This window comes from Delphinapterus leucas, chromosome 11 (genome assembly GCF_059928025.1).
Source record: "Delphinapterus leucas isolate spDelLeu-1000000601 "Yukka" chromosome 11, BTC_Dleu_Yukka2, whole genome shotgun sequence".
NCBI lineage: Eukaryota > Metazoa > Chordata > Mammalia > Artiodactyla > Monodontidae > Delphinapterus > Delphinapterus leucas.
The window spans coordinates 84582493-84598516 of record NC_143139.1 but is presented as its reverse complement, the minus strand read 5'-3'; the positions used below and the strand labels follow the sequence as shown (position 1 = coordinate 84598516).

The 16024-nt window shown below is 43.8% G+C and overlaps 1 protein-coding gene and 1 long non-coding RNA gene across 13 annotated transcripts in view; both read left to right on the top strand.

Moving 5' to 3' along the window:
* The window catches only part of LOC111187865 (uncharacterized), an 81924-nt gene extending 66992 nt beyond the window's left edge, over window positions 1-14932 (top strand). For 5 of the 8 annotated variants that reach the window (XR_016395045.1, XR_016395040.1, XR_016395039.1 and 2 more), the window contains 3 exons: window positions 12328-12537; window positions 12642-12771; window positions 14118-14932. This is a non-coding gene — a long non-coding RNA (uncharacterized LOC111187865). The other 3 variants (XR_016395042.1, XR_016395044.1, XR_016395043.1) reach the window with 3 other exon arrangements.
* Window positions 14933-15773: 841 nt separating this feature from the next.
* NT5DC3 (5'-nucleotidase domain containing 3) overlaps window positions 15774-16024 on the top strand; it is a 57302-nt gene continuing 57051 nt past the window's right edge. For 4 of the 5 annotated variants that reach the window (XR_016395035.1, XM_030763480.2, XM_089921176.1 and 1 more), the window contains exon 1: window positions 15774-16022. Coding sequence is in view for 4 of the 5 variants with exons in the window: in XM_030763480.2 (XP_030619340.1) it covers window positions 15827-16022 (196 nt within the window). In the remaining variant the exon portion in view is untranslated. The remainder of the gene's footprint in view (window positions 16023-16024) is intronic. The other variant, XM_022600019.3, reaches the window with a different exon arrangement.

The following is a 16024-nucleotide window of genomic DNA, read 5'->3' as shown; positions in this document are numbered from 1 at the left end:
AGTGAGCAGGACAGGTGGAGACCCACACTGCCTTCACTGAGCTCACACTGACACCAACAGCTGTCAGACAACTAAATACAAGACTGTTTAGCTGCAATTGTGGAAAATGCCACCATAGAGATTGTGGTTGGACAACTAAACACACAGTGGCTGCACCACAGTTGTGCAAAGTGCTATCATGGCAAAATACAAGTGCTAACAGGGGACCTTGATCTGTTAGATGGAGGGGGATGGGTCGGGGGTGCTTCTCAGGAAATGACACTGCCACTGAATGTGAAGGTGGATTTGCTTGTTGAGCAAAGTGGTGGGGAGGGAAAGGAGTCATCTAGGCAGTGAGGACAGAATTTGCAAATCCGGAAGGAACAAAAAGGGCCAGTGGGGCTAGTATGCAGAGACCAATGTGGGGGGGGAGAAGGTGCATGAGGAGGATGTCAGAGAGGTGTCACAGGCCCCGAGGCCTGTTCAGGGATTTGGGATGTTACCTGAAGAGCAACTGACACATACACACTACTATATATAAAATAGATAACTATTAAGGACCTACAGGGAACTCTACTCAATACTATGTAATGGCCTATATGGGAAAAGAATCTAAAAAAGAGTGGATAAATGTATTTGTATGACAGATTCACTTTGCTGTACACCTGAAAGTAACACAAAATTGTAAATCAATTCTACCCCAATAAAAAAAAAAAAAAAAAAAAAAAGCAATTGAAAGCCAGTGCAAGGCTTTTGCAAAGTGAGGGAGTGTTAGGAACATAGGGTCCTTCATTCCTCTAGCATCATCATCACAAGAGATTTCTCACACAGCGTGCTAAAATCATCTTGTATATCCAGAGTCATGAAGGAGCTCAAAGAACCCTTGCGGGCCTCTCACTGTTGTGGGCTCTCCCGGTGCGGAGCACAGGCTCTGGACGCGCGGGCTCAGCGGCCATGGCTCACAGGCCCAGCTGCTCCGCGGCATGCAGGATCTTCCCGGACCGGGGCACGAACCCATGTCCCCTGCACCGGCAGGCGGACTCTCAACCACTGCGCCACCAGGGAAGCCCTCAAAGAACCCTTTTTTGACTTCATTTCTATTTCTTTTTACTGTGTTTTGACCTCTCAAACGGACTGTGAACTCCCAGGGGCAGGGAACTTATTTATTCTTTGTATCTTCAAAGCATCACAAAGAGTGCTAGCTGTGCGTAAGTACTCTGTCAATGCAGGAAGGGTGAGGAAAGTGGATAAACAGTTTCTTTCTGGGGGGTTATACAATTTTCCTGGCTTTCCAACAGAAGTGATGGCTCTGATCCAGGCTAACAACATTAAAAGAAGTGACCTAAATTGTATTTTAGCCTAATGAGAACAGTAATTTTTAGGTCACTTATTTATTTATTTATTTATTTATTAGGCTGCATTGGGTCTTCGTTGCTGCGCACAGGCTTTCTCTGGTTGTGGCAAGCAGGGGCTACTCTTCGTTTTGGTGTGCAGGCTTCTTATTGCGGTGGCTTCTCTTGTTGCCAAGCACGGGCTCTAGGCGGTGCAAGCTTCAGTAGTTGCGACGCGTGGGCTCTAGGGTGCAGGGGCTTCAGTAGTTGTGGTGCGCGGGCTCAGTAGTTGTGGCGCACAGGCTTAGTTGCTCCGTGGCATGTGGGATCTTCCCGGACCAGGGATCGAACCCATGTCCCCTGCATTGGCAGGCGGATTCTTAACCACTGCGCCACAAGGGAAGTCCCTAGGTGACTTTTTAGATATCAGTTTAGATTACAGATTAATGACATTAATTGCTAGCTTGAAAGTTTTGGCACCTGCACCTTCCTTAATCTTTTATTATTACATTTAATCAATGTATAGAATACAGTATAATCTTCCAAGGGGTATAAAAATAGTGGGCTTCCAGCATTGATCATTCAGATTTTAATTATACTCACAACATTTTAATGCATGAGATTATACTAAGCACATATGAAAATGGTGGATTTGTGAGAGGGTGATAATCCTAAAGTTTGTTTCTCCTTCTGATCACATTTTCATGAGGCATTTATTCAAAAGTGAAATCTCTTTCTGTTCAATATTTCCTTGAAATATTTCCTCATCTCCTTTCAGCTTCTTTGATCCAGTTTCAAGAACAAATCTTAACCTCATGAAACTGCTAATTCTAGAGATTTTAGTACTAATCCTGACATGAAAAGAGGGTTTTTGTGATGTATATTCCCTACTACCTCTAACACAGACCAATCTTTTTTTTTTCTTCTCCTTCTCTGATAAATGCTTAGACCCACCTACTGAGAAATCATTACAGTGGGAGGAAAAAGCAGAAATGTGGCTTTTCATATTCTGTTCTATCAGCTGAGGGTTCTATACGGAATTGTTTATTTTGGATGAAGTATGGTAGATGAACATTATTTTACTTCCCTCTCCCTGGGATTCTTTCATAGAAGACATATCAAGCACTTCAGTCACATGTAGAAGGAAGAAATTAAACAAAGGCTCTACAGGGTGACTTTCAGTGGGGTGAGTCAGTCCTTTTTTCCTCATTTGATTTTAAAATGCTTGGCTCAGCCAGAGTCCTCTTCTCTATAGCAGGGGGTTCCTTAATCCAAAAAGTCAGCTAAGTGATACAGACAAACTTCACATTTTCATTTTAACTTAAGCATATATATGTAATTCTTTACCTAAACTTAAAAATTTGGAGTTAAGATCTTTGCTTTTAATGGGTCCTCTGATTGGAATTGGATGTCACCTTTCTCAAAATGCATCACACACAATTTCTAGTTTTGGTTTCTGTAAGGTAAGAACTTAGGCAATTGTGATGCTTCTGGGCAGGATACTTTTTTTTTTTTTTAAACATCTTTATTGGAGTATAATTGCTTTACAATGTTGTGTTAGTTTCTGCTGTATAACAAAGTGAATCAGCTATATGTATACATATATCCCCATATCCCCTCCCTCTTGCGTCTTTCTCCCACCCTCCCTATCCCACCCCTCTAGGTGGTCACAAAGCACCGAGCTGATCTCCCTGTGCTATACAGCTGCTTCCCACTAGCTATCTATTTTACGTTTGGTAGTGTATATATGTCCGTGCCACTCTCTCACTTTGTCACAGCTTACCCTTCCCCGTCCCCATATTTTCAAGTCCATTCTCTAGTAGGTCTGTGTCTTTATTCCTGTCTTACCCCTAGGTTCTTCATGACCTTTTTTTTTTTTCCCTTAGATTCCATATATATGTGTTAGCATATGGTATTTGTTTTTCTCTTTCTGACTTACTTCACTCTGTATGACAGACTCTAGGTCCATCCACCTCACTACAAATAACTCAATTTCTTTTCTTTTTATGACTGAGTAATATTCCATTGTATATATGTGCCACATCTTCTTTATCCATTCATCCGATGATGGACACTTAGGTTGCTTCCATCTCCTGGCTATTATAAATAGAGCTACAGTGAACACTTTGGTACATGACTCTTTTTGAATTATGGTTTTCTCAGGGTATATGCCCAGTAGTGGGATTACTGGGTCATATGGTAGTTCTATTTTTAGTTTTTTAAGGAACCTCCATACTGTTTTCCATAGTGGCTGTATCAATTTACATTCCCACCAGCAGTGTAAGAGTGTTCCCTTTTCTCCACACCCTCTCCAGCATTTATTGTTTCTAGATTTTTTGATGATGGCCATTCTGACTGGTGTCAGATGGTATCTTATTGTAGTTTTAATTTATATTTCTCTAATGATTAATGATGTTGAGCATTCTTTCATGTGTTTGTTGGCAATCTGTATATCTTCTTTAGAGAAATGTCTATTTAGGTCTTCTGCCCATTTTTGGATTGGGTTGTTTGTTTTTTTGTTATTGAGCTGCTTGTAAATTTTGGAGATTAATCTTTTTTCAGTTGCTTCATTTGAAAATATTTTCTCCCATTCTGAGGGTTGTCTTTTGGTCTTGTTTATGGTTTCCTTTGCAGTGCAAAAGCTTTGAAGTTTCATTAGGTCCCATTTGTTTAGTTTTGTTTTTATTTCCGTTTCTCTAGGAGGGGGGTCAAAAAGGATCTTGCTGTGATTTATGTCATAGAATGTTCTACCTATGTTTTCCTCTAAGAGTTTGGTAGTTTCTGGCCTTACATTTAGGTCTTTAATCCATTTTGAGCTTATTTTTGTGTATGGTGTTAGGGAGTGATCTAATCTCATACTTTTACATGTACCTGTCCAGTTTTCCCAGCACCACTTATTGAAGAGGCTGTCTTTTCTCCACTGTATATTCTTGCCTCCTTTATCAAAGATAAGGTGACCATATGTGCGTGGGTTCATCTCTGGGCTTTCTATCCTCCTCCATTGATCTGTATTTCTGTTTTTGTGCCAGTACCATACTGTCTTGATTACTGTAGCTTTGTAGTATAGTTTGAAGTCAGGGATCCTGATTCCTCCAGCTCCACTTTTCGTTCTCAAGATTGCTTTGGCTATTCGGGGTCTTTTGTGTTTCCATACAAATTGTGAAAATTTTTGTTCTAGTTCTGTGAAAAATGCCAGTGGTAGTTTGATAGGGATTTCATTGAATCTGTAGATTGCTTTGGGCAGTAGAGTTATTTTCGCAATGTTGATTCTTCCAATCCAAGAACGTGGTATATCTCTCCATCTATTTGTATCATTTAATTTCTTTCATCAGTGTCTTATAATTTTCTGCATACAGGTCTTTTGTCTCCTTAGGTAGGTTTATTCCTAGATATTTTATTCTTTTTGTTGCAGTGGTAAATGGGAGTGTTTTCTTAATTTCATTTTCAGATTTTTCATCATTAGTGTATAGGAATGCCAGAGATTTCTGTGCATTAATTTTGTATCCTGCTACTTTACCAAATTCATTGTTTAGCTCTAGTAGTTTTCTGGTAGCATCTTTGGGATTCTCTATGTATAGTATCATGTCATCTTGGGCAGGATACTTTTGATTGCTACCTTTTCCTGCCTTAAATCTTTTATGGTTTTCTTGTTCGCTCACAAGTTGAAAGAATTCCAAAGCATTCAGCCTGTTTTTCATAGAAAACAACTCTTTCATTTCACCCTCATATCTTCCTAGTTTGTACCATACTAAATTCAATTACCAAAATTAGACTAACAAATTCAGTTGACTCTTGGTCATGCTAGAAGCAATGCTAGTTAGGAGCAGAAGTATGCCAGCACAGGAGGGATGAACCTGCTAGCTGCAGGCATTTAGTGTGCCCTGGGCATCAGGTAGAAAGTTTTGCAGAGGAAATAGAGGGCCCTATTTAATAAGTAGAGGGTTAATCCAGCAGTCTATTTTATGTCTGTTAGCAGAGCTTACTTTTTACTTGTTGTGTGTGTTGGATAATTTTTAACAGGTTATGTATTTGTAAATTCTCTTGGTTGCAGGAAAATGTCAAATATTCCTTATAAGCTTAGAAAACTTTTAAACCTGGAAGGGACTCTAGAGATTATTCAGCTATCTTAAAGCTGAGGAAATAGCAGATATGTCATATGACTTAGCCCAGTACAGGTGATCTGAGAATCCTATCAGTTAGATAATAGAATCATTGAGGCTTAGAAAGACCTAGTGACATTTCAGAACTTTGCAGTTAGTAAGTAGTAGACTTATGACTTGGAACCCAGTCCTCTGACCCTAAATCCTGTGCTCTTTCTACCCTTCATGGGCTCCAGGAGTTTGTGGTCTTGTTGGGATGATAAGCGCATAAAAGAGAACTGAAATTCAATGTGATATGTGTGGTGACAGACATTGGTAGAAGGTGTGGGGGGCATATAAAAGAGGCAACAAGTAAGCCTTTCCAGAGAAAGTGACCTGGCTGTGACTCCTGACAGGCGTTTGTCCGGTAAAGAAGGTGAGGAAGAGCATTTCAAGCAAGAAACAATAGCATGAACAAAGGCGAGGGAGGTGAATCAGGGGGGTGTGAACCTCTGGAATGGGAGGGTTGGGAGGTGATATTGGAGAAGTCAGCAAGGTTTAGGGCATGGCAGATCTTGTCTGCCATGGTAAAGGGTTCATCAGAGGAGGTGCTGTAGAATTTCCAGCACTAAGGGTGGTAGATTAGCATGTTGTTTTTTTTTTTTTTTTTTGGCCGAGCTGTGCAGCATGTGGGATCTTACTTCCCTGACCAGGGATCGAACCCACGCCCCCAGCAGTGGAAGCACAGAGTCTTAACCACTGGACCGCCAGGGAAGTCCTTAGATTTGCATTTTAGATCCAATACTCTCGTGGCTGAATAGAGGATGGAATTGGTCGAGAGGAGAATGGAGACTCTCCTGTGTTAACTAAGAGAGGACAAGACAAATGGAGAGAAAGTGGTGTATTTGCGATTTAGTCAGTAAATCCAGCAGTGCGTGATTGGGTAGCAGGGGAGGGAAAGGGAACAGTCTGAGGCATTCCCCAGTTTATGGCTATATCCACTGCCGGTGCAACTGGGTGGATGGAGCTGTCGGCAGGAAGCACAAGGTTGAGAGGTGGGATGGGAGCCATGATGAGCTAATTTGGGGCCCGTTGATTTGAATCTCTTATCTGAGTGGAGGTGTTCAGTAGGTAGAAGAATATATGAGTCTAGTGCTTAGGAGCTAGAAGACTGAGCTGGAGAAAAACATTCGGGAGTCCTTAGCATACACATGGTGGCCAAACCCTGTAGAACAGTTGAAAGAGCCAAGAAGAATAAAAGACAAGAAGATGGCAGGAGATAGAACTTGGGAGAATGCTGTACAGTATTTAAGGGATGAGCAGAGGAAAAAGTTGTAGCAAGAGATGAGGAATGGTTCTAGAAGTAGGCAGAACATCAGTAAAATCATGGAAGCTAAGAAAGGAGACGGCTGCCCAGGGCTAAACTCCATGTACCTATGGTCACCTCATCTATGACAGAGGAGGCCAGAATATACAATGGAGCAAAGACAGCCTCTTCAGTAAGCGGTGCTGGGAAAACTGGACAGCTACATGTAAAAGAATGAAATCAGAACACTCCCTAACACCATACACAAAAATAAACTCAAAATGGATTAGAGACCTAAATGTAAGGCCAGACACTATAAAACTCTTAGAGGAAAACATAGGCAGAACACTCGTTGATATAAATTGCAGTAAGATCTTTTTTGACCCACATCCTAGAGTAATGAAAATAAAAACAAAAATAAACAAATGGGGCCTAATTAAAATTAAAAGCTTTTGCACAGCAAAGGAAACCTTAAATAAGATGAAAAGACAACCCTCAGAATGGAGGAAAATATTTGCAAATGAAGCAACTGACAAAGGATTAATGTCCACAATATATAAGCAGCTTATGCAGCTCAATATCAAAAAATAACCCAATCAAAAAATGGGCGGAAGACCTAAATAGACATTTCTTCAAAGAAGACATACAGATGGCCAACAAACACATGAAAAGATGCTCAACATCACTAATTATTAGAGAAATGCAAATCAAAACTACAATGAGGTACCACCTCACACAGGTCAGAATGGACATCATCAAAAACTCTTGGGACTTCCCTGGTGGTGCAGTGGTTAAGAATCTGCCTGCCAATGCAGGGGACACAGGTTTGAGCCCTGGTCTGAGAAGCTCCCATATGCCATGGAGCACCAAAGCCCGTGTGCCACAACTACTGAGCCTGCGCTCTAGAGCCCGTGAGCCACAACTACTGAGCCTGTGTGCCACAACTACTGAAGCCCGTGTGCCTAGAGCCCGTGCTCTGCAACAAGAGAAGCCATCACCATAAGAAGCGCGTGCACCGCAACGAAGAGTAGTCCCCGCTCGCCGCAACTAGAGAAAGCCCACACGCAGCAACAAAGACCCAACACAGCCAAAAAAAGAAAAAAATCTACAAACGATAAATGCTGGAGATGGTGTGGAGAAAAGGGAACCCTGTTAACACTGGGATGTAAATTGATATAGCCACTATGGAAAACAGTATGGAGTTTCCTTAAAAAATTAAAGATAGAACTACCATATGGCACAGCATTCCCACTACTGGGCATATACCCAGGGAAAACCATAATTCAAAAAGACACATGCACCTCAGTGTTCATAACAGCACTGTTTACAATAGCCAGGACATGGAAGCAACCTAAATGTCCATCAACAGAGTAATAAAGAATATGTGGTATATTTACAATGGACTATTACTCAGCCATGAAAAGGAACGAAACTGTGTCATTTGTAGAGACGTGGATGGACCCAGAGAGTGTCATACAGAGTGAAGTAAGTCAGAAAGAGAAAAACAAATATCGTATATTAATGCATACGTGTGGAATCTAGAAAAATGGTATAGATGACTTTATTTGCAAAGCAGAAATAGAGACGCAAGTGTAGAGAACAAATGTATGGATACCAAGGGGGAAAGGGGTGGGTTGGGAGGAAATGGGAGACTGGGATTGACACATATACACTATTGATACTAGGTATAAATTAGGCAACTGAGGGGAACATATTGTATAGCACAAGGAGCTCTACTTCATGCACTGTAGTGTCCTAAAAGACAGGGAAATCCCAAAGGGAGGAGATATATGTATATGTATGGCTGATTCATTTTGCTGTGCAGTAAAAGCTAACACAACATTGTAAAGCAACTATACTCCAGTAAAAATTGATTTAAAAAAAAATGGAGAGGGCTGAGAGCTGACCACCAGATCTATAACAGACGATTGCATTTAGCAACATAACGGTCACAGGGAACTATCAATTTTGGTGGAATGGTAGGGAAAACAGCCTGTGTAAGAGAGAACAATGAATCTGTTCCCTCTACCCAAAGGTGGGGTCTGCAACGGCTCAGCCCCTTGAATTGGTAGAGTGAGCTCATGCAGTACTGGGGACGATGACAGAGGTCATCTGCCGCCAGGTCCCTCTAAGCAGACTAGCCGATGGTCTCAGTGAAGAGGGTGAAGGGAAAGAGCCATTCCCTACCCCCCCATAACCTTTTATTTTCTGTAGGGCAGAAATTGAAGACGCATGGAAACATCCCACTGCAAACTTTTACTCCATTTGGGACAATGATTGACAACTTTCTCCCTCCCCAGTCTATTTATAGACACACATTTATTGAAAGAACGAGCAAACAAGCTTAATTTCTCAAACTGAAGGACTTCTGACAAACTTTAGACATGGCGTATTTATCAAAGAAAAAGAAACTTTCAACAGAGAACCTTTAAATCCTGCATAATCCTCCTTCCTCATTACACATTGGCAGCCTGTCTTCTGGATGGAGAATATAGGCTGTGATTATCTCCACTTCTTTACCCATTTGCTCCCAGCACAGTGGGGAAGCTCATTGTTGGGCAGGGTCCACAGACTCTGGACTCATTCAGGGACACTTCCTGAGGCTCTCCACCAACACCTGCGATTTTCCTTGTTACCTGGTGACAACAACCTGAATTATAGTTGTGGGCCCCGGGGAGGAAATGAACACAGGACTGGCATTGTAAAAATCTACCTGTTAGTTGACAGCAAATATAATACAAAGCAAGAGGAATAGGCTTAAATTTCAGTAGAATAAAGATTAGAAAAAGTTGTACTTTAGAAGATTACTTAAAAAGGCAGTGGACTGTCTTTGGATAAAATATCTTTCTTTTTCCAGAGGAAATAATAAAGATACTCCTTTATTTTTTAATATAAAGCACTAAAAAAAGGGGGAAACTAGGAAAACTTACCATTTAAAATCTGGGAATAGATTTTTCAAGGAAGTTAGTTAGTGGGACCTTCCCTCATTCTCATTCCCAATTCACACTACCTTGGAAATAGGGTAGGTATGGCTGTCCAGATGTAGAAAATGGAAAAGATAACAGATGGTTCCTGTCTAGCTGTGGTTTTATAGAAAAATCTCCTAAGGAACCAACGTGAGAGAGAGAACAGTGTTCTCGTTTCCCACCTCTAGAACTTACGGTCCTTGGATCTAGGGACCTGGGTTTAAATCTCAGTTCTGCTATTTTCTGGGCTTGTGGACATAAACTCTCTGAGTCTCAAGTTTCTTGGTAGCCAAAAGGGGATAATAATCTCTGCCTCTAGGGTTATTCTGAAGATTTAATGAGGTGTTATATACAAAACAACCAACAGACTCTGCAATTAAATATTAGGTTCCCTCCTCGTCCAGAATGAAGATTTGAAGTGGGAAGAAGGTTCAGTGACCTCTTTCCTGTGGAAATGAACTCATCCTGGACTTTCCTCTTCTCTGGGTTGAAAGGACTGACCTGGCTGGGTAGTGCTGTCCAGCTGGTACCGACCCTGAGGGAAGATGGGGTGGGCTGGGGTTGGCCTGAGCTAAGAATGTCCTTTCCTGGCAACTACTGTGCTTTTGCTGCCAGAAAGAGATAGGTTGTGTTCAAGAAAGTGCTGAGGTCAAAGCTATCAGTACAGGTCCAGATGGTTCATGAGGGTGCCACGGTGTGTGGCCAAGAGGTAGTGTGGGGAGCACAGGCATGAAATAGTGTCTGTCAAGGGCATCAGCAGCTGGTCTGGGTGACAGTCTCAATCTCCCAGCAAGTCAGAGCCTCTTAAAGGCCTTCAGGCAGAACAAACAGTCTGCAGGCCTGGTTACTGGCATCCAGAGGAACTCCGAGAATGAGTCCCTGCCTAGCCAGACCTGAGACATTCTGACTCTATTCTTCCCCACTTTACCTTTTAAGGCCTGTTAAGGCCAATGCTACATGGTCATCCCAAGCTGGGTAATTCACAAGTGCTTTCTGCTGAGTTATGTTGGAGCAACTGAGAACCTCATAGAGAGTCATGAAAATAATTCACACAGAAGAAAAATAGCCCCTGATTGCTAAGTGGAGCCAACAGCTGGAACTCCCCTTCAGATTTTCAGCAGGAGCTTTGAGCAATGTGAGATCTGTGCTATGACCCATGAAGCAGAGCTACAAGAGAGAACATCTCTGCAAACAGAAGCCGTAGCGTGGATCCTCAGAAGGACAATCCGGTATGGGGTGAAGAGGCAGCCTAGCATAGCAGTAAAGGGCATGGGCTTGTGGATGAGGCTGACCCAGGATCGTTCTACCACAAACTGGAGTGACTTACTTGACCTCTTTCAGTTTTCTCATCTTTAAAAGTCAATGAACGTGCACAAAAAATTCTCTGGAAGGATACACGTTTTAGGAGAAGACTGCACAGATGAAGACCAAGATGGGAGAGACAGCTTTTACTTCATACCTTTATACATTTTCATTTTTGAATCATGTGGATATGCATCCTATTAAAAAGAATAAATGACAAAAATAAAAGACAAGTGATGATAGTTTATACCTTGCAGGATAACACAAGCCTGATAGATAGTACTCAGCTAATTTGCAGTGTTTATTATTATTAATATTAATACAGGGATGCTGGCTGGGTCATCTGCCAGTGTTGTTTACCTTTAAATACCCAGCAGTCCCTTATCATGTATCCAGATTGATGCCCTACATGCACCGGCCTTACATTATGTTTATAATCAATGGTATAAATTTAGCCCCTTAAAAGTAGTAATGTACCGACTTCCCTGGCGGTCCAGTGGTTAAGACTCCACACTCCCAATGCAGGGGACCCGGGTTTGATCCCTGGTCAGGGAACTAGATCCACATGTGGCAACTAAAGGTCCAGCAACTAAAAGATCCTGCAACTAAAAGATCCGGCACGTGGCAGTGAAGAATGAATGAATGAATGAATAAATAAATATTTTTAAAAAAGCAGTCTTGTAAATGGGTAAAATGAGTAAATGAGTGCCACTTGCAAATTGACTGTAATTTTTTTTTTTTTTTTACTTTTCACACATTTTAGAGAATTACATTAAATTATTGACAATGGCACATGGCACTGTATAATGAACACCTATATACCCTTTATCTTTAGTCACCAGCTGTTAACACTTTGGTCATACTTATGTTTTCTTTCATATACACACACATACACATGCATACATATATTTTTTTTTCTGGACTATTTGAAAGTTAGTTGCAGATGTGACACTTTTATCTCTAAATACTTCAGCATGTGTCTTCTGAGAACAGGACATTCCCCTACATAACCACAGTACAATGATCAAACCCAGGAAATTTAACCATTACATAAGAGTATTATCTAATGTACAATCCATATGCAAATGTTCCCAAGTGTCCCTCCCAGTAAATGTTCTTTATAGCTGTTTGCTTTTTGATCCAGAATTCTGTTGAGGATCTTCCACTGCATTTGGTCGTCTCCTTTAGTCTAGAACATTTAAGTAGGGCTTGTTTTGCCTTTCATGACACAGTTTTGAAGAGCCTAAGTCAGTTTCTACCCTACCCTCCCTGCCCCAATGTGCTTCAGTTTGTATCTGTTTTTTTTTTTGTTTTTTTTTTTGCGGTACGCGGGCCTCTCACTGTTGTGATCTCTCCCGTTGCAGAGCACAGGCTCCGGACGCACAGGCTCAGCGGCCATGGTTCACGGGCCCAGCCGCTCCGCGGCATGTGGGATCTTCCCGGACCAGGGCACGAACCCGTGTCCCCTGCAACAGCAAGCGGACTTTCAACCACTGCGCCACCAGGGAAGCCCTGTATCTGTTTTTTGATAATTAGACTCAGGTTAATTTTTTTTGGCAGGAATACTACAACAGGTGATGTTCCAATGCCACCTTTTATAAATGTTTTTTATCCTTTTAAATGTGTGAAGCCAGGAGTCATTTAAAAATTTCTAATATTCTTATTTTCAAATATCCAGCAGGTCAATTATTGATAAGTGACTCTTGTCATCAAGTCATGATGGAGGCTGTGGGCTATTTGTACAGATCACTTGATTCAAGGGACACCTACCTGGGATCTTCTCATTCATCGATCAGTGGGATCCTGCAGTGAGTTTCTATTCTATGTCTCAACAAGAAATAGGCTTCAGGTTATTCATGTTCTATAAATGACCTCTTGACAACTTTTGATCCTTTGCAGCCTCCTGAGGGACACTGAGTGGATCCGGGGTAGGAGATGTTGGCCTCAAGGCATGAGCCAGCAATATTCTGAGGGTCCCAGGAATGGCGCCTCATTATGGGAGCACTTGATTAAGTTAAACTATCACAGTGCTCAGAGTTCCGACGCAGTGAGCTCGGCAGTGTGCACCAGGGCAGATAAGCTCCAGGGGGCTAAAAGCTTGGACTTGGTGCCTCATACAATTTCAGATAAATCAAAATATGCTTCAGGACAAGGGAAAAAGTTCTTGAGACCCATTATTTCCGTTTCTGCTGAGGAAAAGACCTGACTGAAGACACAAAGTAATGTTGCAATATGGCATGAAAGATTGTTCCTCTAAGATTTTATCTTTGGGTAAAATGGATGGTGCAGTAAAGCTTTCACGGCAAAGGATTTTGTCAGCTAAAAGCGAGAGTGAAAAACGCCAAATTACCGCAGTTTACCAGCATCCCCTGCTAGGGTCTCTTAGCACAAATAATCCCTGCGAATCCTTATCTGAGCTCATCTCAGAGAAGTGGCTTTTTCATAGGCCAGATTACAGTTCAATTTCTCAGAAGTGTTTTTTGCAGAGAAGATCTCAGTTTGAAACAAAATTGATGAAGTCCTCAAATGATACTAATAAAGAATAAAAATTATCACGGGCTCTTCTGTGTCAGTAATTTTTTTCTACTTGTCTTTATTTAGAACTCTTTTTTTTTTTTTTCGGTACGCGGGCCTCTCACTGTTGTGGCCTCTCCCGTTGCGGAGCACAGGCTCCGGAGGCGCAGGCTCAGCAGCCATGGCTCACGGGCCCAGCCGCTCCGCGGAATGTGGGATCTTCCCGGACCGGGGCACGAACCCATGTCCCCTGCATCGGCAGGCGGACTCTCAACCACTGCGCCACCAGGGAAGCCCTATTTAGAACTCTTTGATGAGATATTTTCTAATCAAGAAAATAATCAAGGTGATAATCAAGGTTATTGGGATTTTATTTATTTATTTTTTAGCCACTTAAAATATTTTAACGGATTATAGCTAAAAAGAACAATTTTTAAGTGATTCATATTTCTGTGGTACTAAAACTATAAAGTAAGTTTAAAGTACTAGAGTCCATGGATTTGATACCATATCTGTTTTAAACATTGTAATTGCCTCTCTTTTGTCAGTGATTTGTAAGATATTACCTATTAACTGTTGAGGATTACTTACTGGCTTCTTTCTCTCTTATCACCCAACTAAATCCAACCTATTATTTTAGGAATCCAAGTGGAAGAATGGGCTCAGCTGTGTGACTTTAAGAATGCTATGTTGGGCTTCCCTGGTGGCACAGTGGTCAAGAATCTGCCTGTCAATGCAGGGGACACGGGTTTAAGCCCTGGTCTGGGAAGATCCCACATGCCGTGGAGCAACTAAGCCCGTGAACCACAACTACTGAGCCCACGTGCCACAACTACTGAAGCCTGTGCGCCTAGAGCCTGGGATCTGCAACAAGAGAAGCCACCGCAATAAGAAGCCTGCGCACAACAACAAAGAGTAGCCCCTGCTCGCCGCATCTAGAGAAAGCCCCCGCGCAGCAACGAAGGCCCAATGCGGCCAAAAATTAATAAAATAAAATAAATTTATATATATATATATATATATATGAATGCTATGTCACTTCTCTTAGCTTTAGTTCCATCACTTATAAAATGGGAGAAATTATGGTGCTTACTTTTTAGGATTACTGAGAGGACTGCATGAGAAAATGCACATTGCAAGCCTTCAATAAATAGTAGTTACTGTCTGTCATGGTCTAACCCAGAGCCCACCTTTTTCCATGAAAACATCTCCTGATCCCTCCAGCCCACAACTTAAGCATACACTAATGCTTTGGGTTATTTGTCTTAAATCGTGCCCCACCTATTTCACAGATGGCAGTGTGGTCTCCCAGGCAGACAACCAGCCTTGAGGGTTATTCATTGCACTCCACCAGCGCCCTGCTCCACCGTAACCACGGGGTAGCTCGGCAAGCTCTCGCAGTCCAATGATTCCCAGACGGGTTCTGGGTGGGCCGCATCAGACTTTCCCGCAGGAGCCAAGTCTGACTTAGTCCACACAGAAATGTCGCGTGGTGGGGGTTGCTGTTTATTTGGCTTTGGTGGAATCACAACGCTCAGAACGGGTGCAGCCTCGCAGGTCTGAGAGAAGACAGGTGCACCGTGCTGGTCAGCTTGGGCATGAGCAGGGGGAGTGGTGTCCCGAGGGCCTCCCTCGCGAGGCAGAAATCTCGGGAGGGGCACTGGCCTTCCAGGCTGTGCAGTCGGGGTGCCCTTCAGGCACATCAGACCACGTGTGGGTCCTGGTCCCAGCTGCTGGCTCATCCGTGGGACTGGAAGGATCCAAGCCAGGGGCCGGGGGACGTCCCAGACCCGACCCCGCGATCAAGGGGAGGTGCAGACTGCTGAGGCCATTAATGCGGAGAGGTCGCCTCCTGGAGCCGGAGTCACAAACACCATGTCAGTACAGCCAGGGTGGGGGGACGGTCACAGACGGCGGGAGGAAGGTGCTGCGGAGCTCGGCGGGCGGCCCCAGGGTCAAGTCTCATGGTCCAGGGCCAGCAGAGTCATCCTATTCCACGTGACCTCTGCTGACGGGACGTTCGCGCCACCGCACAGCCACCTTGGCGCGCCACACGGTCAAGAAGCGGCTGTAGCAGGCTCCGCGCGTAGCCGCGACTGCCCGGGGTGCCCAGGCCCTTGCTGCCCCGCCCACACCGGGCCCGGCCTAGGCCCCGCCCCTCCAAGGCCCCGCCCCTCCAAGACTCCTCCCCGCCAGGACCCCGCCCCGCCAAGGCCCCGCCCCCGAAGCGGCCGGAGGGGGGGCGGGCCGCGCCCCCACGTGCTCCTACGTAGGGACGTCCCGCCGAGCGGGCAGAACGCTGGCAGAGCACCTACCTGCAGGCGACTGTCGTGGCGGGCGGCGGCAGGCATGGCTACGGCGGCGGCGGCGGCTCGTGGGGCTGGCGCAAGGGCGGTGGCGGCCCTGCGGAGCGGCTGCCGGACTGCGGCTCGGGGGCGGTCGCGCGCGGGCCCCGCACGGTCCTTATGCACAGCACCTGGGACCGCCCCGGACATGAAGCGCTACCTTTGGGAGCGCTACCGGGAGGCGAAGAGGAGCACGGCAGGT